This window comes from Equus asinus, chromosome 13, assembly GCF_041296235.1.
Source record: "Equus asinus isolate D_3611 breed Donkey chromosome 13, EquAss-T2T_v2, whole genome shotgun sequence".
In the NCBI taxonomy this organism is placed as follows: Eukaryota; Metazoa; Chordata; class Mammalia; order Perissodactyla; family Equidae; genus Equus; species Equus asinus.
The window spans coordinates 12,861,460-12,887,139 of NC_091802.1; the positions used below are offsets into that span (position 1 = coordinate 12,861,460).

Sequence of the window (25,680 nt, forward strand, 5' to 3'; positions counted from 1 at the left end):
GTAAAATTTGTTGCTGGTAATGCTGGAGCATTTCCTGAAAACAATCTTATTTATACCACAAAGAAGATCAGAACTTTAACTATTTTAAAGAAAACTATAATCCACCAATTTGTGATATGAGTAAACCATCAGTTCTCAAAATAGTTAAGTTATCAGAACAGGAGTTGTTTTAAAATGATGGTTTTCGATATGCGTAGGGATGTCAACACCAACATAGTCATCTTCGGGCTCCACATGGCTCGGGATGGAAACTATCTTCTTATTTCTGACTTTATGAATATGTAGCTGGTAGCTGACTTAGGGTTTCCCGTAGGGCTAGAATACACAAAAAAAATCCTGAGAAATCTTAACATATTTAATTCTATCTTCCAAACTGGTAGCAATTTTTTTTAACCAAACTGGTAAAAACATGGCTTTATTACAGGTGTCCCGTACAAAATCTCAACCAAATTACACACGCCCAGACAGAAAAGGCTTGTCTGTTTGTTTTTGTCAAACTGACTGGTAGGTTTCCCGTTAATGTTCAAGATCCAGTAAGTATTTATTAAATGCCAGGGTCTGTGCTGGACGTTGGGAATATAGCAGTGAGCTAGGCAAGTTCCACCCCAAGGAGTCCCCAGATTAGAAAGGAGGATGGAAAAGTAGCCAGACAATTATAGCGCAGACGGAGAAGCGTTTCCACAGGGCCAAGTACAGGGAAGGGTGAGATCCCAGAGGACTTCATTCATCCATTCATTCATTCATTCAACATATTTGTTAAGCATCTCCAAAGTGTCTGGGCACTGTGCTGGGAACAGAGAAAACAACGGGGGAAAAAGAGACACAGTTCTTGCCCTCACGTTTTTCTCAGTCTAGGGGGGGAGAAAGACAGGTAAATGGGTAGTTACAGCGTGCTAATGCCATGAGAGGAGAGCACCTAAGTGAGCGCCAGACCCAAATTTGGGGGGTTGAGGAAAGGATCTAAGCAGACGATCAGAAGGTGAGGAAGAACGTTCCAGACAGAGGGGAGAGTAGTGTGCCTAGCCACAGGGCCAGGAGAACCACAGACGAGGTCATTTCAAATGGCCGGAGCAAAAATTTGGGTGGAGTGGAAGTTGCCAGGGGGTGAGGAGGAGAAGGTCGGCGAGAGATAACCGGGGACGAGATCCTGACAAATCTGTAACCCACATGAAGGAGCTGGGCTTTTTCTGAGGATAATGGGGAAAGAAGAGAGTTAGCAAGGGAATGAAGTGGTCAGATGTTCACTTTAGAAGATCGCCGGCTGCCATGTAGCAAGGGGTTTGGAGGGCGAGACGCCAGGGCAGGAGGCCAGCGGGAGGCTGTCCTCTTGGCAAGTGCTGGCAATGGCCTGGCCTGGGAAGGGCGATGGAGACGTGGGGACTGACTGGAAACCTCCTCAAGCGGCACAGTCAGCAGGAGGCGGGAACACTGGAAGGAGGGACTCCGGACGGTGCGCTGGCCTCTGACTTCAGCAATTAAGAAGACAGCAGAGCACAAGAAGCCTGGAATTGGGGGTAGGTGATCAGCTCTTTTCAGTGTATATTGAACTCGAGGAGCCTCCGGGAGAAGCATATGGGGATGTCCTGGAGGCAGCCAGGTCTGCAACTGGAGAGAGAGAGCCCAGCTGGGGTCTGCGATTTGGAAGTCATTAGAGTAGAGGGGGCCCTGAGCCCATCGGTGAGATCCCTCCTGAGGGTTTAGAGTGAGATGAGGGCAGGGACCGGGACAGAATCCTGAGGAAGACCAGCATTGACGAGATGTTCAGAGAGAAAGGGGGCTCCCAAACAAGACTGAGACAGGCCAGACGGGCAGGAGGAGAATGAGGAGACGGTGGGGTCCCAGACACCAAGGAGGAGTTAACATTTACCTGGAATTTGTTTTTAACTTTTGTCATCGATGCAAATGGCTTACAGAAAATTTCTAAGAGGAGAGTATACATGCGAAATTCTTCTATCCTTTATCTTTTTTTTCTATAATTTGGGAAAAGAGTCCTCTCTCTGGCTGGTGGAATATCAGAGTTCCATAAGACGACAGTTAGTGAACCACTGGCCTGAAATAAGGAAGTACGACCATGCAGCTGGAGGTCTCCACAGCATCTAGAAAGAGAGAAGCCGGGAGGAAGCACGTGTCCCCACTGGTCCAGCAGTGGTTGAGGGAGGAAGCCTCACTGTGGTGGGAACACAGTTTCCAATTCTCGAGGAGCAGCTCAGTCCAAGGGCCACGCCTGGGCCTTTTCACGGTTCATCGTGCTCTCCCTGCAAGCCTGCTCTTTTCTGGATTTCCCAGGGATTGCTTAGGAATCAGCCTCTTGTGAGTCTGGTTAGAAAGTGTCCAGTCCTAGGGCTCTAGGAAATGAGCTCGAAGGAAGTGATGAAGTTGAGGAGCCTACGAAGTTGACCTGGGCCTTGGCAGCGAGAGCACTCGTTTACCGGACAGCAGCCCACTTCCCCAGCATCTCATTGACTGCGGCACATCGCACTGGAGTTTCTGCTTCCAGTGGCTCGGGAACAGTGATCTGGAAGGAAGGGGCTTGGCGCTGTTCTCATAGCACTTTATCCTAGGGAGGAGGCAGTAATGGAAATGATGGGGGAGGCCAGTGAGCCCCCTGAACTCTCATCTTGAGTTTGCCATTTAATCTCCCTTTCTTTCTTGTTCCCCATGATTTTTCCTGGGGAAACCCACTTTTCCTATAGCTCCCGCAATGCACATATGGCAAAATGACACCTCCTTGTGTAACTTCTGTCCTTTGTTGACTGTTATGGGGCAACGGGGGAGCACAGGAGAAAACCTCCTGTGAGAGCTTGAGTTTCCACGGTCAGTCTGGCCAAGGTCACAGAGAGGCACCGGGGTGTGGGTGTGTGCAGGTGGGGAGAGTTCACGTGAACACAAAGCACTCCCTCCCTTGAAGAACCCAGAAGCCTTGACGCAGTTACTTGCGCACAAGAGCGCTCAGCTGTAACTACCACCCACAGCCCCTCAATGTGAGAAGTGGGTGGGGCGGGTGGGGACAAGACCGTTTGCTCAGTGAGGGCCATGCTGGGGATGGGAACCCGAGAGGTTGTGCACAATCGAACCCCAAGATTTAAGATCACTTAGAACCACACAAACAAGGGAAGGAAACAAGGAAGAGTGCTGAGAACTGAGTGGTTTCTCACGGGTAGGAGCAGGGAACCGAGCTCCTCCCCGTGGGACTCGCTCAACAGAAGCTCAAGGTCTGGCTCCTCTGGGTCTTCAAGGCTGAGCATCTGCTTCTTTCCTCTGCCTGCGGTCATCTGATCGCTGACACGCCTGTGTCTAAGGTTCAGGAAGTGCTTATCTTACAGAGCTTCGTAACATTGCCGCTGGCTTTCGGGACTGGGTACCTACTGAACTTCAACCACTCTTGATTGTTTTAAAATAAGTTGTGTGAACCTTCTTCAGCTGGCCAAAAAGGAGACATGGAGGTTTCTAAGTGATGCTTTTCCATATTTTCAGGGATAGCAACATCGTCATAGTCTTCTTCAGGCTCAACATAGCTTGGGATGGAAGTTACCTTCTTATTTCTAAGTTTATTTACCAGGGTGTATGTAGCTGGTGGCGGACTTGGGGTTTCCTGTGGGGCTAGAAAACACAAATAGGTCCTTAGATGCAAAGCTACTGTGTCTACATAATTTTGACCAAGTGGCTCAGTGTGATTTTCACGGGTTTTGGTGATCTTCCCACTTCTTGGTGGACCAGATCTCCATTTTGACACAGTCTCAGGATCACCCAAGTGAGTAAATGGCTAATATTGGTCGTACATCTTGACTCTGTGTCCCTCTGCCTAAGACTGTACTGGAGGGGGAACCATGAAACAAAAGCTGAGATAAGAAACTGACCAGAGCCAGTTGCCAGATGAGTAGTGTTGTGTTTACAGATCCTAACTCTCCTAAGGAAGTGATACAAAACCGTATTTCCTTTTTGGCACATGCCTCCCAATGACTTACACTGTTCTCCAGAACTATCCGTAACTGCTCATGCACGAATCTCTCTGCTAAAAAGGAAGGGGACAGCTGTGTTTCTAAAGGCGGAATTAGTAGAGAACGCGTACATTGCAAGAGGACTGACGTGGCCAGACGAGGGCTGATGAAACAGCTCACTCCACCTTTGCTAGGGATCGGAACTGCCTCCACCGCAATCTCATCTTTTCCTAAGAGAACCTGAAAAACCACCACCGTTTCATTTCCTGCAGAACTCTGCAGTTAGACGGACCCAAGTTCATATTCCGGCTCCAGCAGTCACGAGCTGTGTGGCCGTGGGCGAGTCACATAAGTCCTCTGTGCCTCAGTGTCCTCAACTGTCAAAGGGGAATAATAACGTACCTGCCTTGTAGAGTTGTTGCGAGGATTAAAGGAGACAACGCCTGTAAAAAGCCCAGTGTGGGGCCTGACACACAGTGCGTGCTCATTGAATGTCAGCTATTATTATTGTTTATCCGCTCAATCAAAACATTCCTATTAATTATCTACTACGCCCCAGGCACTGTTCTTAGTGGTGGGTAAACAGGGGTGAACAAGATGAGAAAGGTTCCTGTTTCCTGGAGTTTACATTTCTAGTGGAGGAGAGACAAAATGAATGAACGGATGATAACTAAATGACACAATTTTGGATAATTCCCATAAGTGTCATGGAAAATTAGCAGGATTACTTTAGATAGGGTGGTCAGGCATGGCCTCTTTGAGATGGTGACATCTGAGCTGCCACCTGAAGGATGAAGTAAAGCCAGCTTTGTGAAGAGCTTAAAGGACCTTCCAGTCAAGGGAACCAGGCAGTTTTTCTGATAGGAAGTGTGAGAGGCCCAGGGACACGCCTACGTTCCTTTTATTCATGCTCCAAGCTGGGATTTCAGTATGGATTTACACATCGAGTATCAGGAGCATTGGCACTTCTTCTGCCCCCTTTTAATTTAATCATCTTTTTTAAAGAGGATGCTGCCATCTGCAAATCCTAGTGTTATGGACTGAATGTTTGTGTCCCCACAAAATTCATACATTGACACTCCCTTCCTTCCTCCAACGAGTGTGGCCATATTTGGAGATGGGGCCTCTAAGAAGGTGATTAAGGTCAAATAAGAGTTGGGTCCTGGGGCCGGCCCGGTGGTGCAGCAGTTAAGTTCGCACGTTCCGCTTCCCGGAGGCCCCGGGTTCGCCGGTTTGGATCCCGGGCACGGACATGGCACCGCTTGGCAAAAGCCATGCTGTGGTAGGCGTCCCACATATAAAATAGAGGAAGATGGGGACAGATGTTAGCTCAGGGCCAGTCTTCCTCAGCAAAAAGAGGAGGATTGGCAGTAGTTAGCTCAGGGCTAATCTTCCTCAAAAAAAAAAAAAAAAAGAGTGGGGTCCTGATCCCATAGGATTAGTGTCCTTGTAAGAAGAGACATCAGAGAGCTGTCTCTCTCTCTTCTCTACCCCTCACCCCCCCATCCCCATGCACACACTGAGGAGAGGCCACGTGAGGACACAGCAAGAAGGCAGCCCACTAAATGCCAGGAAGAGAGCCCTCACTAGAAGCCAAATCGGCTGGCATCTTGATCTTGGACTTCTAGCCTCCAGATCCACGAGAAAATAAATTTCTGTTGTTTAAGACACCCTGTCTATGGTATTTTGTTGTGGGCAGCCTGAGCTGACTAAGACCTTTGGATAAATGTGTTATCCTATCCCGAATGAAACTGTTATCAGCAAAATATACTCACAGGCACGTTCTGAAGACAGCAAACCCCGGGGTGGCAGGGGGGGTAATTGAACTGACGACTGATTAGTAACATTCCTGGGGAGAGAAAAAGGAGAGGAGTCAGGATTTGGATTTGACTATGCCTGCCATCAGCAGAGGTAAAGGAAAACATCAAAGCAAATGGACAGGGTTGAACATTCAAATCTTGGTCCCTAAAAATTGGCAGCATTTCCTTCCGTTTCTAGGTCTGGCATCCCATTTGTAACTGGCACTCGAAAGAAACCATTTCCTCCAGCCCAGGGACCCGCTGGATTTGAGAAGAAGCAGCTCTGGCCCTTAGAGCATGGAGCACATCTTCCTTTGTTCACTCGAGCTGGATGATGAGGGCGAGGTAAGCGCCAGGTGTATTTTGATTTGTAAACAGATATACTCCTAAAGCTATATGTACACACACTGTGTGACAGCAATTCCACCACTGGATATATACCCTACTGAACACCTGCTTGCATATGTTCACCAAGAGACATGTACCAGAATGTTCATAGTAGATTTATTCATAACAACCCCAGACTGGACACTGCCCAAATGTCCATCAGCAGCAGAATGGATGAATTCATCCTGGTATGCTCCCAGAGTGGAAGGCTCTATAGCAATGAGAATGAACAGTCTACAACCACACATGAGGACTCTCACAAAAAATGGCGAGCAAAAGAAGCCAAACATCAAATAAGACATACTGTCAAATCTCATTTATATAAAGCACAAACACAAGAAAAAACTAACCTATACTATTCCAGATAGTGGTTATCTTTGGGGTGTAATAGCTGAAAGGGAATAGAAGGTGTTGAGGTGCCAGTAATTTTGTTTCTTGATCTGGGTGCCAGCTACCTGGGCCCGTGTAGTTTGCAAAAACTCATTGAGTTGTACTCTTACCATAGCCAGCCCTGGTGGTCTAGTGATGAAGATTTGGCGCTCTCACCAACACAGCCTGGGTTCATTTCTTGGTCAGGGAACCACACCACCCATCTGTGGGCTGTCACACTGTGGTGGCTACATGTTGCTGTGATGCTGAAAGCTATGCCACCAGTGTTTCAAATACCAGCAGGGTCACCCATGATGGACAGGTTTCAGTGGAGCTTCCAGACTAAGAGAGACTAGGAAGAAGGACCTGGCCATCTACTTCTGAAAATTGGCCATGAAAACCCTGTGAATAGCAGTGGAGCGCTATCTAACAGAGCTTTAGAAGGTGAGAGGACAGCACAGAAAGACTGGGCAGGGTTCTGCTCTGCTGTACACAGCGTCGCTAGAGTTTGAATCCATTCAATGACAATGGCAATAAACTCTTGCTGTGTGCACTTTTCTGTATTCATATTATACTTTGCTAAGAAGTTTTAACAAAAAGCCTCTTTACCTAGACCCCCATTTCCCTTCATGTACTCTGATTTCCAAAATGGTACTAGATTCTTCTGAGCCAAGTTTTGGCCTCCTGTATGTGGTTAAGTCCCCCTGGGAGTGTAAGCATATTTAGGTTGTTGGCATGAGTGGAGAAGGGGACACATGGCAAGAGCTCCATTGGTTGCTTCTCTCTACCCCCCTCCCTGACCATGGCTCTTCCCATGAGAAGAGGGAAATTTATCTGGCTTTGGGAAAGATCCAGCTCCTCCCACTTTCTCCTGCAGAGCCAGCCTAACTTCAAAAAGCATATATTCTGCTCGGGTCTTTGTCATCAGAGAAAGGGGCTGCCCTGCCGGGGAGACCTGAGATCTCCAGGGCTGCCTGTGCACTGTGCAGGAAAGTTTGCTTGGCTTTGAATGAGGAAATTCACTTGCTCACGGAGAAGAGTCACCTTCTGCAATGCCAGTTTGATTCTCGATAAAGGCAATATTTTGGGTCTCGAACTGCATGACACATTTGTCTTACTCTTCAAGGAGATCAGAATTGGTGGGGAAGAGGTCTATTATTTGCTGGATCCTTTGAGCCCTAACAAAAGTCATTTTAGAAAAACAGATTTTGTTTCAGATAGTGAGTACATTCCAAAGAAAGGACTGGATTCGACCAGCTCCTGGGAGGTAACCTCTAAGCTCTTAAAATATCCTGCCTGATAAGAATGTCTTTGTATACCTGGGGCTTTGGGCCAGCCAGATAGTTTATGCTAATAAGCTGATTGAGGGGGAATGCCAGCTTGTGTTTGCCTGGGGTCCTAGGTCATACTGTAGCCGTTTGGCCTCTGGAAGGGCTGGAGACTGAGAGGCTAAAGTAGGTGATGAGCGCACTTTGTGCTAATGTGACTGACCGCCAACAAAAACCCTAGACACTAAGGCTCAGGTGACCTTCTCTGCTTGGTAATGCTTCGCTTGCTGATGTTGGGAGGATTAAGTGTGGTCTGTGTGATTTCACCAGGAGAGGACAACTGGAAGCTTGTACCTGGTTTCTCCTGGACTCCACCCTGTAAGCCTTTTCCATTTTCTGAGTTTAATCTGTATCCTTTTGCTGTAATAATCCATAACTGTGAATATAATAGCTTTTCTGGGTCCTGTGAGTCCTTCTAGCGAATCATCAAGCTAAAGGTGGTCTTGGGGACCTCAACACAGATGGCAATCATAAAGCCCCAAACAGAGCACAAAATGCAAAAGTAAAGCCAATGGCCTATTTTTGTTCAACACAGTTGCTTTTAGAAGACTAGACTTGTAATCCAAATAAAGAAAGGAAAAGCAGCCCTAACACTGAGTGGTGGGCCCAGAACACAACGCCCAACCTGTGACCTCTATCAAACCAGATGAGACGAGGAGGACCTGGAGAGGAGAGAGAGCCAGATGGGGCCCCGAACCCCCAAAGCCCTGAGACCTTTCCCCTTAAAGAGGGGAGAGTTGGCAGATGTGACATTTCACCCGCTCCATGGGAAGAGTGGGTGTTTCAGTCTTACTAGCACACCAGCGTAGGTGCAGGAGTGGAAGTGAATGGGCGGTTCTCAAAATTAAAAAGCAGAAGGATTTCACCCCGCTTACTCATACATCTTTTCTTCATCTTGTTTCACGGGCCTGGCAATTTCAAATTTCTTGCCTAAGGAAAAAAAATAAGCATATTCATTTAGGAAGAATTAGCAAAAGCTGTGATTTTAGAGTTTAGAAGTCCTCAGACACCAGGAGGGGTCAGGACATGTAGAAGGAGAATCATCAAGAGGAAACAGACTTAGGGACACAGACCAATAAGTGGTGGAGCCAGAACTGAACCTGGGCTACCTGACCACAGAGCTTTGGGCTAAGCCTTCGAGGGTAGGACCATGCGTGCTGTGTTTATTTCCTCACTGCCTGTTATCATGCCTGGTGGGTAGTTGACATTCAGAAATATTGGCTGAAGAAACAACCAAAAGTGTGGCTGGGAGGAAATGAGATAAAGAATGGGAAAAGCAGTTTGTAAATTGTGACATGCTGGATGTATAAGTTATTATTAATCATAACCTGCTTTTTAATAGGAGTGGGTTAAGATAAAAGAGAATAGGTAAAGTTTTGGTTCAGGGTCATACATTTGTCCCTATCTGAGAATGAAACGTTCTAAGATGGCAAATGGATAGAGGACTATAGGGGCCAGAATACACTTTTTGTATTAATAAAAACTAATTACCATCAAGGGGTGGAGGGGAAAGAACATTGAACAGGGAGCCCAGCAGACCCACCTTCTGGTCCCAACTCTGCCACTAGCCCCTATGAGACCTTAACCAAGGCTTCACCTCTCTCTGAATCTTAATTTTCTTGTTATCTAAAAAGAGATCGAGAAGAATGACAAGAAGATTTCACTTCTTGGGCAGTCCTGTCTTTCACCACTGGGCTGAGCAGGATTCTGAGGCTGTGTCTAGATGTAACTGGAGGACAGTGCCTTAATCTCGGAGGGATGTCTGCCTGGGTGCCCCAGGGGAAGGTGGCTGTGCCTTTCAGAGTGTTTACCGTCCCCAGGTGTACTCCAGGCTCAGGTCATCATGTAAAGGGATAAGATCTCAAGAAAACACAGTGTTGAATCAAGGATATCATGTTTCTGGAGATGAATAGCAAGATGGAAAACCTACTTGTAGATAGTCTAAAGTTAACCTCCAGGTAGCTGCTTATTTATGTCTGAGGATGTCAAGAACCAGTCGCCAAGGTGGATATAATACCAGAAATTCAGAGTATTATCTTAGAGTAGGCGATCATGGTGGCCAAACATGTCGATCATGGATTGAGTCCATTTTTCATACCTCAAGACAGTTTTTTTTAAACCACTTTATTGAGGTATGATTGACATACAAAAAGCTGTACGTATTTAATATGTACAACAAGTATACAACTTGATGAGTTTGGAATCAAGACAGTTTTTGACTTTTCATGGACTTGTGCTCTCTTTTGACTCTCAGAGATAAGACGCTATAATCAGCAGCCACTCTGGAGAAAGAAAACACTGGAGCATAGTGTGCCTTGAAACAGATTCTGCTGTCACCCAAGCCCTTGGGGCTGGAAGATTAGTTAACCTTGGGGATTAGTTAACTTCCCTCCCTTCACTATGCAGATGGGGAAACTGAGGCCCAGAGATAAAAGTTAGGAGCAGGGCTGGGACTCAAACCCAGAAAGCATGATGCTTACTTCAACGTTCAGGCGCAGTTCTAATCTTGCCCTAAAGGAGCCCTATGTTCTGATAACCACTGCTCCTCTCCCCTCCCTCCACCTGCCTAGGTGACATGGCCATTACCTTGTCTAAGCAGCAACCTACAGACACAGTACAGGATGATGCTCAGGCCCGTGGAGACAATGATGATGGTCACAGCTAAGATGATCCAGAAATTTCTCTTCCACCAATCCATTTCAGTGGAAACCTGAGACGAATAGAGATAGAAGAATGAGGCATGAGTGAAAGGCACCCAGGGCTGGTGGGGGCAGTTAGCTACCATGTTGTAGAGAGACATCTGCTTAGGGATCAGGCGGGTGCTGGTTCACAGTCAGACTTTGCCGACTAGCAGCTGGGAGACCTCAGGCAAGTCACTCAACCCTCTCCGAGATTCTGCGTTCTCATCTGCAAGATAGGCGTGATACCATCTACCACTTCACAGGGGATTTATGAGGATTGGAGATAAGACAGGTACTTACGAGGCACTCTAGAAACGGACAGAATCACTGCTCTTTCTCATATTGTCAAACATGCGGCAGGAGGAGGAAATGCCATTTAAAGTAATAACTGACTACTGTACTTGTTTTTATAACAAGGCGGCCGCGTAGACTTAATTCATAACAGGGGAGATAGAATTTCGAGAGTTTGTTTTGGTTTTTCTTTTGAGGTGGGGGTTAGGAAAATGCCTTGCTGGATCTCTTTGAGTGAGGCATGGTCAGAAGGGGGAAGGCAAAGATGCAAAGCAACCTGAATTGGTCTGCACGAGAAAAGTAACAGGAATTTGGGGGCTGAAGGCTGGCCGGCTGGTGAGGAGGAGAGTCGGGGAAGAGGGTAGCAGCAGAGAGAGAGCTCAAGAAGAGCGTAGATCTGAAATGTCCTCCCCATAAAAAAGCAATGGCTATTGGGTGTCAGGATGGAGGTGGTAGCTAACCTATGGCGGTAATCATATTAAAACATATAAGTGGCATCAAGTCAACACCTTGTGCACCTTAAACTTACACAGTGTTATAGTCACTTATATCCCAATAAAGCTGGGAAAAAAGGAAGAACAGAGCAGAAAGTCCCCACAATGGACAATGACCAGTGCATTTGTAGAAGTTCTGTATAACATTCTGTCTCCAGTTGCTGCCTGTATAATGCTGTGTTGCAATCTTCTGTTGCCATCAAATTTCCAATTAAATTGTACAACAAAAACTTGTATGAACAGAGCTGGGGGAGAAATGACATGTGTACAGTGGTTTTCCAAGCCAGTGGTGACACGTGGGCAAGCAGAGCGAAGAACAGCTGCCAGGCACCAAGTGACAGTGGGGAACAGACTGCAGGACAGAGTCAGAGGAGCAGCCTCCAGGAACGCAAGGAACTCTTGGGGAGGGGCTGGGCTCCTCTCATCCGTGGAATGGATACTTTGCCAGTCCGTTTGTATATTAAAATAAAAATGATCCTTGAGGGCTAGGAGATATCTTGACATATGCTGGTTATATGAGAATCAACTTCCTGTGTCACCACTTAGTCAGTGGAAATTCACCCATGCATGTTTGGGTGGTGCCATTTCTGATTCATGCTTTTGAGTAATATTAATGATATAAACAGGGACCCAGGCAGGTGGAAGAGGAATAGGGGCAAAATGAGGCTACTGCTAAAGCCATTATTTCTACAAAAACCTTCTAACTTGGCTTACTCTGTAAACATGTGTTTGTATTACTAACTTGGTGTCTTCATTTATTTGTTGTTATATCATGATTTGGATTTTAGTTCCAAATTTTGTTTATTTTATTTTATTTATTTAATTTTATTTTTTGAGGAAGATTAGCCCCGAGCTAACATCTGCTGCCAATCCTCCTCTTTTTGCTGAGGAAGACCGGCCCTGAGCTAACATCCGTACTCATCTTCCTCTACTTTATATGTGGGACGCCTACCAGAGCATGGCTTGTCAAGCGGTGCCATGTCTGCACCCAGGATCCGAACCGGCGAACCCTGGGCCGCTGAAGCGGAACATGTGAACTTAACTGCTGTGCCACCGGGCCGGCCCCCAAATTTTGTTTATTTTAGTGAAAGTTTGGTTTCATCAAATATAACATTCTCTGGCTATTAATAAAGCTATATGTGGCAAAATCAATCATGTGTAATCATGTGTTACTTTTTTGCTCAACATTATGCTTTTGTCATTTATCCACGTTGGTGGATGTGCTGGGGATTTACACTTAAAAGGAAGTGTCAGCCACCCAGGTTAACTCGCCCCCAAAGCATGTACAGGCAGAGGTTTTGTTGTAGATCACCTTTTCAGGATGCACAAAAGAAAGCAGTAGAGAAAGAAGAGCAAAGGGAAAGAGAAAAACCATGGAGACTGGAAACTTGGCTTTCAGTAGGGGCCTGGAAAATTTCGTTTAGCCGGGCCCAATGAGGTCAAAGGGCACTGGCCTTGAGAAGACACCACATATCAGCAGGAAACCTCTGTTCATCAAACCTAAATTGGAATCTCACCTTCTTTACCTCTGGGGAACCAGATGGATGGGTGGATGGATGGAGGAAGGGAGGGATGGATGGATGGATGGATGGATGGATAGATGGATGGATGGATAGAATTTTCTTCCTTCCATTTTCTCATTCTTTTCTCTTATTCAAATATTTGTCTCCTGATTTTTGGTCTAATTTTCCTCTCATATTTTCTATCTCTTTGTCTTCTTGTTTTCCTCTTGAAGGATTTCTCCAAAAAGCAACATAAACATACTCTTTTTTGTTTTTTTTTTTTGTGAGGAAGATCGTCGTTGAGCTAACATCTGTGCCAATCTTCCTCTGCTTTATGTGGGATGCTGCCACAGCGTGGCTTGACGAGCGCTGCTAGGGATCTAAATCTGCAAACCCCGGGCTGCCGAAGCAGAGCACGCAAACTTAACCACTATGCCACCGGGCCGCCCCATAAACATACTCTTTAGAGCTGTAGAAGTAAATACCAAGACACAAGAGTTAAAAGCTGTCGCATCTGAGGAGTAGGACTGGTTGGAAGGATGGAAGTGGGAAGACAGGGTGCTGTAACTTTCCACCATGTACCCTCTGAATCAGCTGACTTTTTAACTATTTGCATTCACTTTGATAAAACTGAAAAAAGAGTCAATCAACCATGTAGCGTAGCTTCCACGAAAAACCACTGCTCAGATTTCAAGTTCAAAGAAATTTCATTCGTACCAGATTCCTAGGGAAGAAAGAGGAAGTAGAATGATGTCAGAAAGTAAAACTATGGGTCACTCTTCAGAACCACATAGAGTGATAAGTATTTTGTAGTTTTGTTCTTATAAATCGAATGGATTTGATTTGCCATCAGATGTTTCAAGGGTATTCAGGGCACCAAGCAGTCTGCAAGTGCGTTCTCATCTCTCACCTCATTTCATCCTCCCCACTACATTCTTTTCCAGACAGGGAGCTGAGATTGAGGTGAAATGATCTGCTCAAGACCCTCCAGGTAGGAAGGAGGGTGGAATGGCTGTCTCTCTATGTCACAGGGCCCTCCTCTGTTGATGTTAGGTCATGATGCCCCTGAGTCACCAAGGAAAGGCCAAATGGGGTTCAGGATATCTTACTTAAGGGGAGCATTGCTGTGGTAGTGATATGGTGGTGTGAAGGGCCAAGGAATTCCACAGAATGAATGATCAGGGCCCACAGTTGCAAATCAAAGTCCCAAGTTCCCCACATTCTAAGACTAGAGAAACAGCACTCTTCCCCATGGATTGCTGAGAAATGCCTCTTAGAACTAAAAAAAGCTTATCTTTCTGGGAGACCGCGGCAGGGAGAGTGGGTCCCCAAGAGAATCACATACCATTCCCAGTTGGATGTCCTCTGAGCTACCAGCCTAGTTTCATGGCCAGGGTGCCACCAGAGAGGGGAGAGGAGCTCTGGAGAGAGATGGCAGGAAGTACAGCCAGTGGCGTGGGGGTGGTGGGGTGGGCACGGCGGTGGGTGTGTAATGGCTGCATGATCAAGTTCGGGCCCTAGAAAGGTGTGGAAGCTGAATCCTACCTGTGTCAGCAGACCTGGAACAGATAAGATTGTGGGATGCAGGCCCCCGAGAGCTCCTGAAGCATGGCCAAAGGAGTGTTTGCATGAGAAGATGCTGACAGTCAGCCCAAAGATGCAGGTGAGTCTCTCAAGGGACCACAAGGGACCTCTCAAGGGCCAGGGGTTGAGTCTCCACCCAACAACACAAAGTAGATCCACAGGAATGGTCCACTGATGAGAGACTTCCCGTAGAAAGCTGTTTATCCCTGTCTTTCCCCCGCAATCCAGTACCAGGGAAGTAAGGCAGGCAAGGAGGGCTGGGGATGCTGAGGCAGCCCCACCTCTCTCCACTCCCCTCACTGAGGCCAAGAGTGGAGCTTTGAGTCAAAGACTGAAGTTTTAAAATGAGCATGACTAAAATTTTAAAACTGAAATGAGTCTGCTTGACAATCAAAAGTAACTTGAAAGTTTTGGAATTGGACTGAAACGTCCTTGGGGGAGGCCACTTCCCAATGGAACAAGTGCGAGGCCAGGCAGCAGCGTTGTGAGAAACAAACTGTATTCGTTTCCTGTGGTTGCGCTAACAAATGACCACAAAAGGAGTGGTTTAAAACAACACAAATGTGTTGTCTTACAGTTCTGGAGGTCAGAAGTCCAGCATGATGTCACTGGGCTGAAACTGAAGTGTAGGCAGGGCTGTGTGCCTTCTGGAGGCTCCACCGGAGAAGCCATTTCCTTGTTCTTTTCAGCTCCTGGAAGCCACTCATGTTCCTTGGCTCATGGCCCTTTCCTCCATCTTATAGCCAGCAATGTCGCATCCATCTGACAGATAATTATTCCATAGTCACATCTCCCTCTGACCTCCTCTTCTGCCTCTCTCTCCCGTTTATAAGGACTCTTGTGATCACATTGGGTCCACCCGGATAATCCAGAGTCATCTCCCCATCTCCGGGTCACCTGATTAGGAAACTTAATTCCACCTGCAACCTTAATTCTCCTTCGCCGTGTAATCTGGCAAATCCACAGCTCTGGGGATTGGGATGTAGGCGTCGTGGGGTAGGCGGGCTCACCACACAAACCACTTCAAGCTCATACCTCCAGGAGACTCTAGTTAAAGTGGTTCCATGAGTTTATATATTGTAAAAATTTATTTTTTCCTTCTTTTTTGTTTTTAAAGATTTTTTTTTTCCTTTTTCTCCCCAAAGCCACCCAGTACATAGTTGTATATTCTTCGTTGTGGGTCCTTCTAGTTGTGGCATGTGGGACGCCGCCTCAGCATGGTTTGATGAGCAGCGCCATGTCCGCGCCCAGGATTCGAACCAACGAAACACTGGGCCGCCTGCAGCGGAGCGCATGAACTTAACCACTCGGCCACGGGGCCAGCCCCCATTTTTTTTCTTCTATTGATGTCTCCGGAAGGAAAGGGGAAAAAAAGTGAGTGGCAATTCTTCTATCTTTGACTGGAAATCTACCACATAGTGTCTGACGTTGCTGACCCAGTCAAGAAGCGTGGGGACCTGCCACACGGTTGGGGACAGACACTATTTAACATAGACAGGTCTCTGTTTCTGGGAGGAGACACTGCCACATGGGAGGGAAAATCTGTTTTCAAGAGTTTGAGAACATAGAAATGTTTTCAAGGGTCGGCCCCGTGACCGAGTGGTTAAGTTTGCGCGCTCCGATTCTGAGGCCCAGGGTTTTGCCAGTTCGGATCCTGGGTGCGGACACGGCACCGCTCATCAAGCCACGCTGAGGTGACATCCCACATGCCACAACTAGAAGGACCCACAACTAAAGATACACAGCTACGTACCAGGGGCCTTTGGGGAGAAAAAAAGGGAAAAAAGTAAAATAAAATAAATGTAAAAAAGAAAGAAAGAAGGAAATGTTCTCAAGGCAGGACTCGGGCTCAGAAATAAAGCAGGGCCCTGTGAGCCAGAGTGGGGTCCCACGGTTCAGGATAGACAAGATGAGGGTAGGGTCTAATGTGGGGCCAGAGCTGGTCTAACCTCGAACCATAGGTTAGCAGGTCCCAGGGCATGTGGGGATGAGGGACTGAGTCCACAGGTACAGGTGTCTGGGTCCCAGCTGCCAGGAGGGGGTCAGGGAGCTGCAGACCCTGACCTCAGTCTCAGTCAACTGGGGGAGCATTTGGAGGACACCATGCACGGGGGAAAGAAGAGTGAGAGGAACTATGGGAACTCCCTTTGCTTATCAGTTGTCCAGTACCTGGGTGCGTCAGGCCCTGGGCCAAGAACTTGAGGAATATTGGAAGTTTCCAACCCTGCCTGAACCCTGGAGTCATCTGGGGAGCCTGAAAAACTGCTGCTGTTTGCACTCCATCAGATACTCTGATTCTGTGGACCTGGGGTGGGGCCTGGCCAGTGGGGTTTTGTTTGTTTGTTTTAAGAAAGTTCTCCAGATGATTCAATATGAAGCCAGGTTGAGGACCAGTGATATACATGTTATCACTTAATCCTTATTGTCACCTAGCAGAGAGCTATTATTACTCCTATTTGACAAATGAAGAAATAGAACTCAGAGAGATTAAGCAATTTGCTAAAGGCAACACAGCTAGAAATTGACTAACCTAAGACTGCAGCTCAGCCCAATTTCATGCCAAAGTTCACGTCCTTTTTACTTTGCCAGGCTGACACTAACCTAATAAATATTTCTTTTCATAACAGAACTGAAAGCAGAAGCCTCGTTCAAGAACTTCCAATATTGGCAAGACCTCAGCCCTTAGCTGTAACTTGTTCCACATAATAAGCAGCCCAGTATGAAAATGCACTTTAGAAAAGTAACATGCATCATGCGCTAACTTACCACAACTCTATGTGCCCAGTCTCATTTAATCCTTACAAAGGCTCTATCAGGCAGGTTGTAGTCACTATCCCATTTTACAGATAAGAAAACTGAGGCTTAGGAGAGCCCAATAACTTGCCCAAGATTGCAGAGCTAGTAAGTGGAAAAATCAGACAGCAAACCCAGGCCTCTCTGACTCCAGGGCCCTAACTTGTGCCAGGCAGGCCCGGGCTTTGGGAAATGGATTGCAATGCGGATACCAGGGTCCCACTCCCTATCCACTCCCAATTCTAATTTGTAGGTCTGGTGTGGGACTCGGGCATCAGCATTTTAATAAGCACTCAAGGTGGTTCCCGGGCCTCGGGGAGGAACCCTGCCTCCAGCCAGTCTGCAGAGGCCCCAGCTGGGGCAGGTGGGGAGGCTGGAAGCTGGTTCCCTACAACGGTCAAAGGCAGTAGCAGCAGCAGCTGGGGGGAGTAAAAGGCACTAAAAAAGACTCCTTGAACCCAAATACCTTTCCCGTTTGCTTGTCACAGTGCCTGGAATTTCATCATCAATAAATCACTTCTCTCCAGAGCAGAGTTCCATGCCCTCCTCTCCCCACTTCCCTTCCAATTAAACTCATTTGCCTGGGTGTGCCAGACATTGAGGAAGAGAAACTGATTCTTACTAGCGTGTGAACGAGTTCACTGGATCCTCAGGATTCCTTCTCTGGGCCATTGGTAGGAGCAGGGGCAGCCCGGGACCTCGCCCAAAGGCCTTAGAGGACAGGCATAACTGAATACAATAGGAATGAAGACCCAAAGACCCTGTTGTCCAGACATTGTCCTCCTTGCTTGTTGTCCCCTCCCTGCCCAGGAGCTCAGTGCGCCTGTATTCCCTTTCCCCATCTCTCCCTAGTCATTCTGCCCTCAGGACAGACTCTGAATCTCACTCACTCTGTAACCTCTATGTCTGATAACAGCTTAAAGGGGCCTCCCCGGTCAGTGTGAGGGAAGCTCAGAAGGCAGGGGAAGCTTGAATTTCAAGAAGGGAGGAAACCGAGGTTGAGGAAAGGTTGCTTGTTTAGAATACGAGAGACTTCAGTGTGTTGATAAACTATGAAGGGCCAGCAGAGAGGACGAGGATGAAATACAGAGATAGGAGGGAGAGCTGAAGTGAGATCCGAAGAAGAGCAGAGGAGAGACCTTCGTGGGCACAGATGGAAGAATGAGCTTTGGAACGGGAACAAGGGTTGAGACAGGGGTGTGCCCTGAACCGAGCCCAATGGGGCGTGGGACAGGAAGTGGAGAGCTTACACCCAAGCTCCCATTCTCTCTGGAGTAGGAGGCAAAGTCAACGGGCTGGGGGCTGGGTGCTGGGTGCTGGGTGGGACAGGTAGGGCGGGGTGGGAGGCAGACCCCCTGCAATGTGCTGTGATCAAGATGCAAAATGCATTTTTCTTCTGAGCTGTCTCTTGGTTTATTTGTCCATTGTCTGTCTCTCACACTGGTGTGTAAGCTCCACGAGAGCAAGGGCCTACCTCTCTCTTTACCACTGTTTCCAGTGCCTAGACCTCCACCTGGAACACAGTGGGCACTCCATATGTTTCTGTGAATATGTGAATGAATGGCTGATGCCTCTGCCTCTCTCCTTGGCTACTAGTGGACTTGCCTTCTGATAAGCAGGGTGATAGGCAGTTTGGATCCGGGGTCTGAAATTCAAGCGCTGTGCATTCTAACTAAAGCACCTAACCTGGACACATGACCTGGGCAGGCTCCCTGCTCTCCATGTGCCATCGGCTGCTGGCGTGAAGCAGCTGGCTGGGAAGCAGAGGCCCTGCGAGTGTTGGGGGCTGGAGTTCCAGCCTCTCTCTTATTTCTCCCCGTTCCTCCAATAACCTAGGACATTCTCCCCCAGTAGCAATTCTGAGTGTGTCAGAGTGGGAGGCACTTACTCAGGGTAAGGGCAACCACCAGCCCAGCCCCAACTTTCACTTCCTCCAAAGGCATTTCTGGGCATTCAGCAAAAGAAATCATGCTCACCATCCATTGCTGGGAATTCCAGAGACTGTGGGTTTGTTCCACATTTGGGTATTTTTTTTAAAACCAAGATCCTCAGAGGAAGAAATACAATTTACAGTGTGACAGCTTCTCATATAGTCACATAAATGAGCAAGTTTCACAAAATGTCTTGATGACACAAGATGCACTCCAACATTTTCTCACCTATTTGAGCCTATGTCCTGAAAAAAAGTACTGAGTGTAAGCCCTTAAATTTATTTCAAAACCCACTCATGGTCATGTCCTGTATATTGAAAAACTTGAGTTTCTCTTATGAAAAATAAGTGCTCTGAAATAGCCGTGAGTCCCGAAAGGTGTGGGTAGAATGCAAGGATCGGGGGAACATTAGAGTTTCAGAAAGTTGGAGTCAGAAGAGGCCTCGAAAAAGCCTCTGTTGGAAGAGGCAGATTTGCACACTGCTCAGCAGGAAGCTGGAAAGACCTGGATTCCACTCTAGCTCCTTGCTCTCTGCCGTTAATGGCTGTGCGGCCTCCGACACAGACCCCCTTACCTAAGGCTGGCACTGTCCACGACAGCAGCCACTGACCCCATGAGTCTATCGACCACTTGCTGGTGGCAGGCTGGAGCTGAAGTGTGCTGTACCTGTAAACTGCACACTGGATTTTAAAGACTCGGTATGGAAAGAAGAATGCAAAGATTGCATCAATAAATGTTTATATCGATTACATGTTGAAACGATGTTTTCGATATACTGGGTTAAGTTAAATGTATAATTAAAATGAAATTCAGCTTTTTTTTCTTTTCTTTTTCTTTTTCCTCCACTTGAAATTTTTCCCCCTCTGCCCTGCTTACACTCAGATTCTTAGGATCAACCATCTGGGCATGTTGTACTCACGGATGTCAGCTCCAAAAATGTAAAACTGTACAAAAATAGAATGGAACTCAACAGAAGAATGAGTAAACAGACATTTCATAGTTATGCAAAGAAATGCTACCCAGAAATTTTAAACAAATGAATTTCTGATACACACAACAACGTAGATGAATCTCGATCATATAACATTCGGTGAGGGGAGCCAGATACAGGAGGGGACAACCTGTAGGAGTCTCTCTGTATGCAGTTCAAGAACGCGCTATACTGTCTGGTGATGGAAACCCCGTAGCGGTTGCTATGGGGGAGGAAAGAGTCTGGTTAGAAAGAGGCAAGAGAAATTTCTGGGGTAAAGTTTCTACATCTTGTTTGGGGCAATGGTTAGAGTATATACAATTGTCAAACGTACTGAACTGTATTGAACACTTAAGACATGCATTTTATTACTATTAATGATACGTCATTAGAAAATAAAAACGAAAAACAGAATGAGATGCCTTTAAAGGACTTAGCTGGCTGGGCAGGGAATGAAGTTTGCTGGCAGGAACTGGAGACTGTTGAATTCTTCTGCATCTTGGGGGGGAATTCGGGGTGCTAGGGGAGAAGGGCACAAGGAGGAATGGGAGAAGGAGAGGAAGGGGAGCCATCCGGATGGTACAGAAGTGGAAGAAGAGACTGGTGGGAAGTGCTCAGGGATGGGGCGGCCAAGACACTTTAAGAACAGAGCGGTATTATGTTCAGCGTGCACTTGTCTACATCGCTGCATTCGGAACCTCTCAGTGGCCCCTGCAAAATCTTTAGTAAAGCCTCCTGCCTCTGCCAGCGCTCTGGTGAGCAGTCTTGTTTTGAGTATGGGGAAGCAAGAAAGGGGCTGAGTTTCACCCCCGGGTCAGTGCAGTCTGAGGCTCACCCGCAGGGGCTCGGAGGCAGTGCCAATCATGGGAAAGAGTTGGCCTCCTGGGGAACCCACAGTTTTGAACTTCGAACTTCAGCAGGGCGTGGAACAAGGGTTTGAGCTGCTCTCTACCTAGATCTCGAGGGTCTGGGAGGCCGTAGGTAATATTTAGGCTACCCTTGCAAGTCAGCATGAGCAGTTCTTGCCCAAATTCACCTCCAGTTCCCAGACTGTCACTGCCCGTGCTCGGTGAGGCCAAGTTCCCACCTGACTTCCTCGCTGATGTCAGCCCCAGAAATGGCCGTGTGGATAGTTGATGGCAACTTAAAATCCACGTGTGCACAGGGAAGGGCAGGGCAGCGTGACTAAAAGGAGTCCAGCCTCTCTTCTCCCTCTCTCTGTCCCCCCATTTCTGTGAAAGGCTGAGTATAAATGCAAGAGGACTAAGAAGAGGGTGAGCTGAACACGCCCTTTTTGGCTTTGCAGAGCTGTGCTGATGGCCGGGCTTGCTTTAGAGCAATGGCTGATCGCACTGATAACGGCTCTCAGGTTAGTCTTGCGTCTGATTTATCTCATTACAGGACTCGACTCTGTTCGTACGTGCTCGTCCATCATAGTTTATTGCTCCCCTGGCATATTTGTTGGCCAACAGATAGAAACTACATCTATTGGCTAGTAAAAATGAAAAATAATGATAAAAGCCTATTCTGGCGAAGTTGTGGTGAAACGGATCCTTCCACATGGCCAGTGGCAGTATACACTGATTTAAAAAAAGGTTTTTGAAAGCAAATGGTAACATATTTTTAAAAATGGTCATATCCTTTGAGTCCATAGTATCATTTTTAGAAATCTAGCCTAAAAAGCAATCCAGAGGAAGTGATACCTAAATGCATAAGTGTTTACCTCACTATAGATAAACAGAGAGCTACCTAGCAAACTGTGGGGGTTGGGGAAGAAAATTCCGGAAGGGTCACCTGATGGGATAGAATGCAGCAATTGAGTGATAGGAAGAAAACATCGTGAGAGGACTACTTGGAAAGCACTTAAAATGAAAAAGGCAGAATACAGCATTGTGTCTCTGCGGCAGCCACATCTTCACACAATGCGACCTGAGAGTGTGGCTGGAGACAACTGGGAGAAAACACGGAAAAAAGATCTTGACTTTTTAGTGTGTGAGAGTAGGATCTTTCTTTCTTTCTCTACTACTTGGCCTTGCGGTGAAGCAGAAAATAAACGCATTTTCAAAAATTTAGGAATCATATCTTAAAAGAGCTCCTGCTGCCTGCTCCCAGAGAAGTCACTTTTCTGGTATTTCCGAGATGCTTGCTGTGATGTGTTCGCCCTTAGGTGAGCCTTCTAGATTTGCAGATTATTCAAGCTTCCTAGTAAGTTTATCCCGGGATTTCTACAACCCAGAAGTCCTTCCTGGGGTTCAACCGCAAGTTGTCTCTTGCGGTTGCCAACTTTTCTTATTTGTTTGGTTCTAAGAATGTGGAGGAAAACTCAAAACCTGTCACTCAGTGGCTGTCTGGCAATAATGCTGGTGTTGTAAGTGGGTAGAGGGGCCTGGGGATGCCTGTGCCTCCACGACAGCAGTGAAGTCTAAATTTCTATTTCTAGAATGTATTTACATCAAAATAAAACAATGATAACTTTTCTTTTTTTTAGAGGAAGATTAGCCCTGACCTAAGATCTGCTGCCAATCTTTTTTTTTTTTTTTTTTTTTTTTTTTGCTGAGGAAGACTGGCCGTGAGCTAATATCCTTGTTCATTTTCCTCTACTTTATATGTGGGACGCCTACCACAGCATGGCTTGTCAAGCGGTGCCATGTCCATACCTGGGATCCGAACCAGTGAATTCCAGGCCACTGAAGTGGAATGTGCGCACTTAACCACTGTGCCACCGGCCTGGTCCCAATAACAACTTTTCAAAATATCCATGCCTAGGAAAAAAGACTAGAAGGCAAAACACCAAGGACTTTACCGCAGTTGTTGTGAGGGGGCGGGAGTGGGATTTGAGGTCATTGTTCTCCCCATTTCTCGGCAGTTTTATAATTTTCAGAGAGGAAACAAAAGATCCTAGAAAAATGAGAAGAAGCTCCCAGGCCTTGTCTTCTCTAGGCTTAGCAGCCCCCTTTCGATGCTCCCTCAGAGGTCCCTGCGTGCAAAGGGGCCAGGAAAGGGAGTGGCTTTAGGGACAAGTGATGCGTGAGAAGTCAGAAGTGGAAGTGACAAAGCCGACCCCAGGTCTCCTCTGTGGTAATTTTCCAGAGGGCAGGAGCAGATGACTCAACCAAGATCTGACCCCAGCCCCACACACCTGGATCCCGATGCCGTTGGAAGGCAGGATGCCTTATAAATAAATAAATCCCTGAAGACCAGAGAGGCAGTGACAAAGACACCAAAGCTGGTGGTGTTCCAGCTTCTTCATCCGAGGGCTCCAAAGTGTAGACCAAAGTTGACATGGAGTCAATGCCTCAACCCCCACCCCTGCTCCAGCACCCGCCCATTAGGGTCCTGTCACGTATCAGTCACCAATCTCGCCATCAGAGTCCAGAGAGTGAGAACAGCCCCTCTACAGTACACACATCTCACTCCGGGTCCTTAAGTCATTTCAGCCTGCAAGGTGGGTTCTTCATCACCGCAACACACACACACACACAAGAGAACGGAGGCTCGGAGGGGTGAAGGGATGCTGAGGTCATCCGGTCGGTGACCGGCAGAGTGGACTTTTCAAGGCCAGTGTCTCTCCAACTCCACCCAGCCGTCGTACCAAGACCCCAGCCCAAGCCCAGGTGGCCACTCACACTGACACACGCTCAGATGCTTACCTTGGCCATCAGGGTGACCAGATGTGAGTGGCTGAGGAGACAGCAGTGTCCCGAGTGCGGTGGCTCAGGCACAGCTGGTGAGAGACGTCCTTGCCCACAGACCTTCCACCCACCACAGAGCAGTGAACGCCAGCTTGTCCACACTTCCCCTTTCTGCTCAGCCCACCGGGGAGAGGCCCAGGCGCCACCACCAGGCAGCCAATGTCTGTTCCTGGGAGGCCACTCTTTAGGCTTTCTGGGACCCAGAATCTTCTCACTGTCCCTTGTGCTCCCACAAGGCCCACCAGAGGACCATCCTGGTGTGGAAGGGTCAGGCCCCAGGGTACAGACTTGGCAGCATATGGCAGGGGTGGGGGTGGCGGTGTCCCCACAGACGAGCCCGTCCTGAGCATTCCTGGAACTCTGGAGGTGTGAGAGGACCCCCTCCCACCCAGAGACAGATCTGGGTAAGAAACCAGCTCATGTGTGACTAACACACCATCCCACAAGGAAAGGAGCTCTTGCCAACCCCGGGGAACCATGGAACGGCCGACCCAGCTTCTGCTCAGGGAGGCGAGGGAAAAGCTCCTGTTTCTAAGGGTGTGTAACAGGCCGCATCAAGAAATGGGTCCAGGGGTTAAGTTTGCGTGCTCTGTTTCAGTGGCCCGGAGTTTCGTGCGTTTGGATCCTGGGTGCGGACACGGCACCGCTCATCAGGCCATGCTGGGGTGGCGTCCCACATAGCACAACCAGAGGCACTCACGAGTAGAATACACAACTACGTACTGGGGGGATTTGGGGAGAAAAAGCAGAAAAAAAAGAAAAGAAAAGGATTGGCAACAGATGTTAGCTCAGGTGCCAATCTTAAAAAACAAAGAAAAGAAAAGAAATGGGTCCAGTTGACCATTTTGACTGAATTGGGTCCCTCCCCAAAACAATACAAGCCAGAGTTCCCAGTAAGGCTCATGGCTCCTAAAATGGGGGCCGGGGTGGGGAAACCAATCAACCATTTTGTTGAATTGACTGTTGTGACCGAAATGAGCGGTCATGCCGGTAAAAATAGCTAAACTTGCGTGCGTTGCGTCTGCTCGGAGGGAACAAGTTATTCTCGGCGAGAGTGATGACACCTGGGATGTCTGGTGTTTAACAACCGGCTCTCAAGAAAGAAAAGATTCCTGATGTGTAGTGTTTGCTAATTTCCGTGATGTAAGTTTTCCTGCCGTGGCCACTTTCAAGCTACCAACAGGACGTCACGGGGCTTGGAACTGGAAGGAAATGTGCACCATCAGCTGCACAGGAGTGACAAATCCCATTACTGAGCACCTGCTGGGGACCCGGGCCTGAAACCTGTGTTTTCCATGCCTGATCTCACCTCCTCTCACTTACCTGGAAGGTTATCATCTCCATTTTGCAGGTAGGAACATCGGGGCTCTGGGAGGTCACATCATCAATCTACTCTTTGGTTTGTTTTCCATTGATTCATCCAGTAAACGATTCCGCTAAGCCCTTGGATGGCCCTGTTCAGCTGGGATACAGCGAACTTGCTAGAACTATTGTTTCCCTCAACGCATTTTGCACAGCAAGTCCACGCCTGGGGTGTTGGGAGGTCAGAATTCCAGGCTCAGTTTGTCAACAACTTCCTAGATGAATCCTCCCCTCTCTGAGCCTCAGTTTCCTCGTTTGTAAAATGGAAGACCGATGAAGATCCAGGTGCTCCAAGGGTGGTGCCACGGATCTCTCTTCTGTTATTGTCTGCTCTCCCAAGCTGGGACGGGGGCTCCTCTCCACTCCCCAACCACGGCACCCAGCACAGTCCTGGGCACGGCAGAAAATGCCTCATGGGTACATGTTGACTGAAAACAGAGCCAGGTCATCCACAGAGAGAAGTGGGTTACTCACACAGAAGGAGGCCACTTCATTCTAGCAAACGTGAGGGCCTACTTTGCTAGGCCCTGTGCTGGGCAGTGAGGGCCAGAGAGAAGGA

General features: G+C 47.6%; 1 protein-coding gene and 1 long non-coding RNA gene across 2 annotated transcripts; one reads left to right on the top strand and one right to left on the bottom strand.

Moving 5' to 3' along the window:
* Positions 1-341: 341 nt before the first annotated feature.
* On the bottom strand, positions 342-23,881 carry SCIMP (SLP adaptor and CSK interacting membrane protein). Its single transcript, XM_014832696.3, has 5 exons — positions 23,718-23,881; positions 10,408-10,531; positions 8,697-8,751; positions 5,714-5,787; positions 342-3,600 (listed from the first exon to the last, which is right to left on the bottom strand). Exons 1-5 carry the CDS (start codon positions 23,724-23,726, stop codon positions 3,392-3,394), a joined length of 471 nt encoding a protein of 156 aa, XP_014688182.1. The 5' UTR covers positions 23,727-23,881; the 3' UTR covers positions 342-3,391.
* On the top strand, positions 1,406-12,431 carry LOC139040014 (uncharacterized). The gene is made up of 3 exons (XR_011493606.1): positions 1,406-1,514; positions 5,937-6,082; positions 12,129-12,431. It is a non-coding gene; the product is annotated as an uncharacterized lncRNA (long non-coding RNA).
* Positions 23,882-25,680: the final 1,799 nt, after the last annotated feature.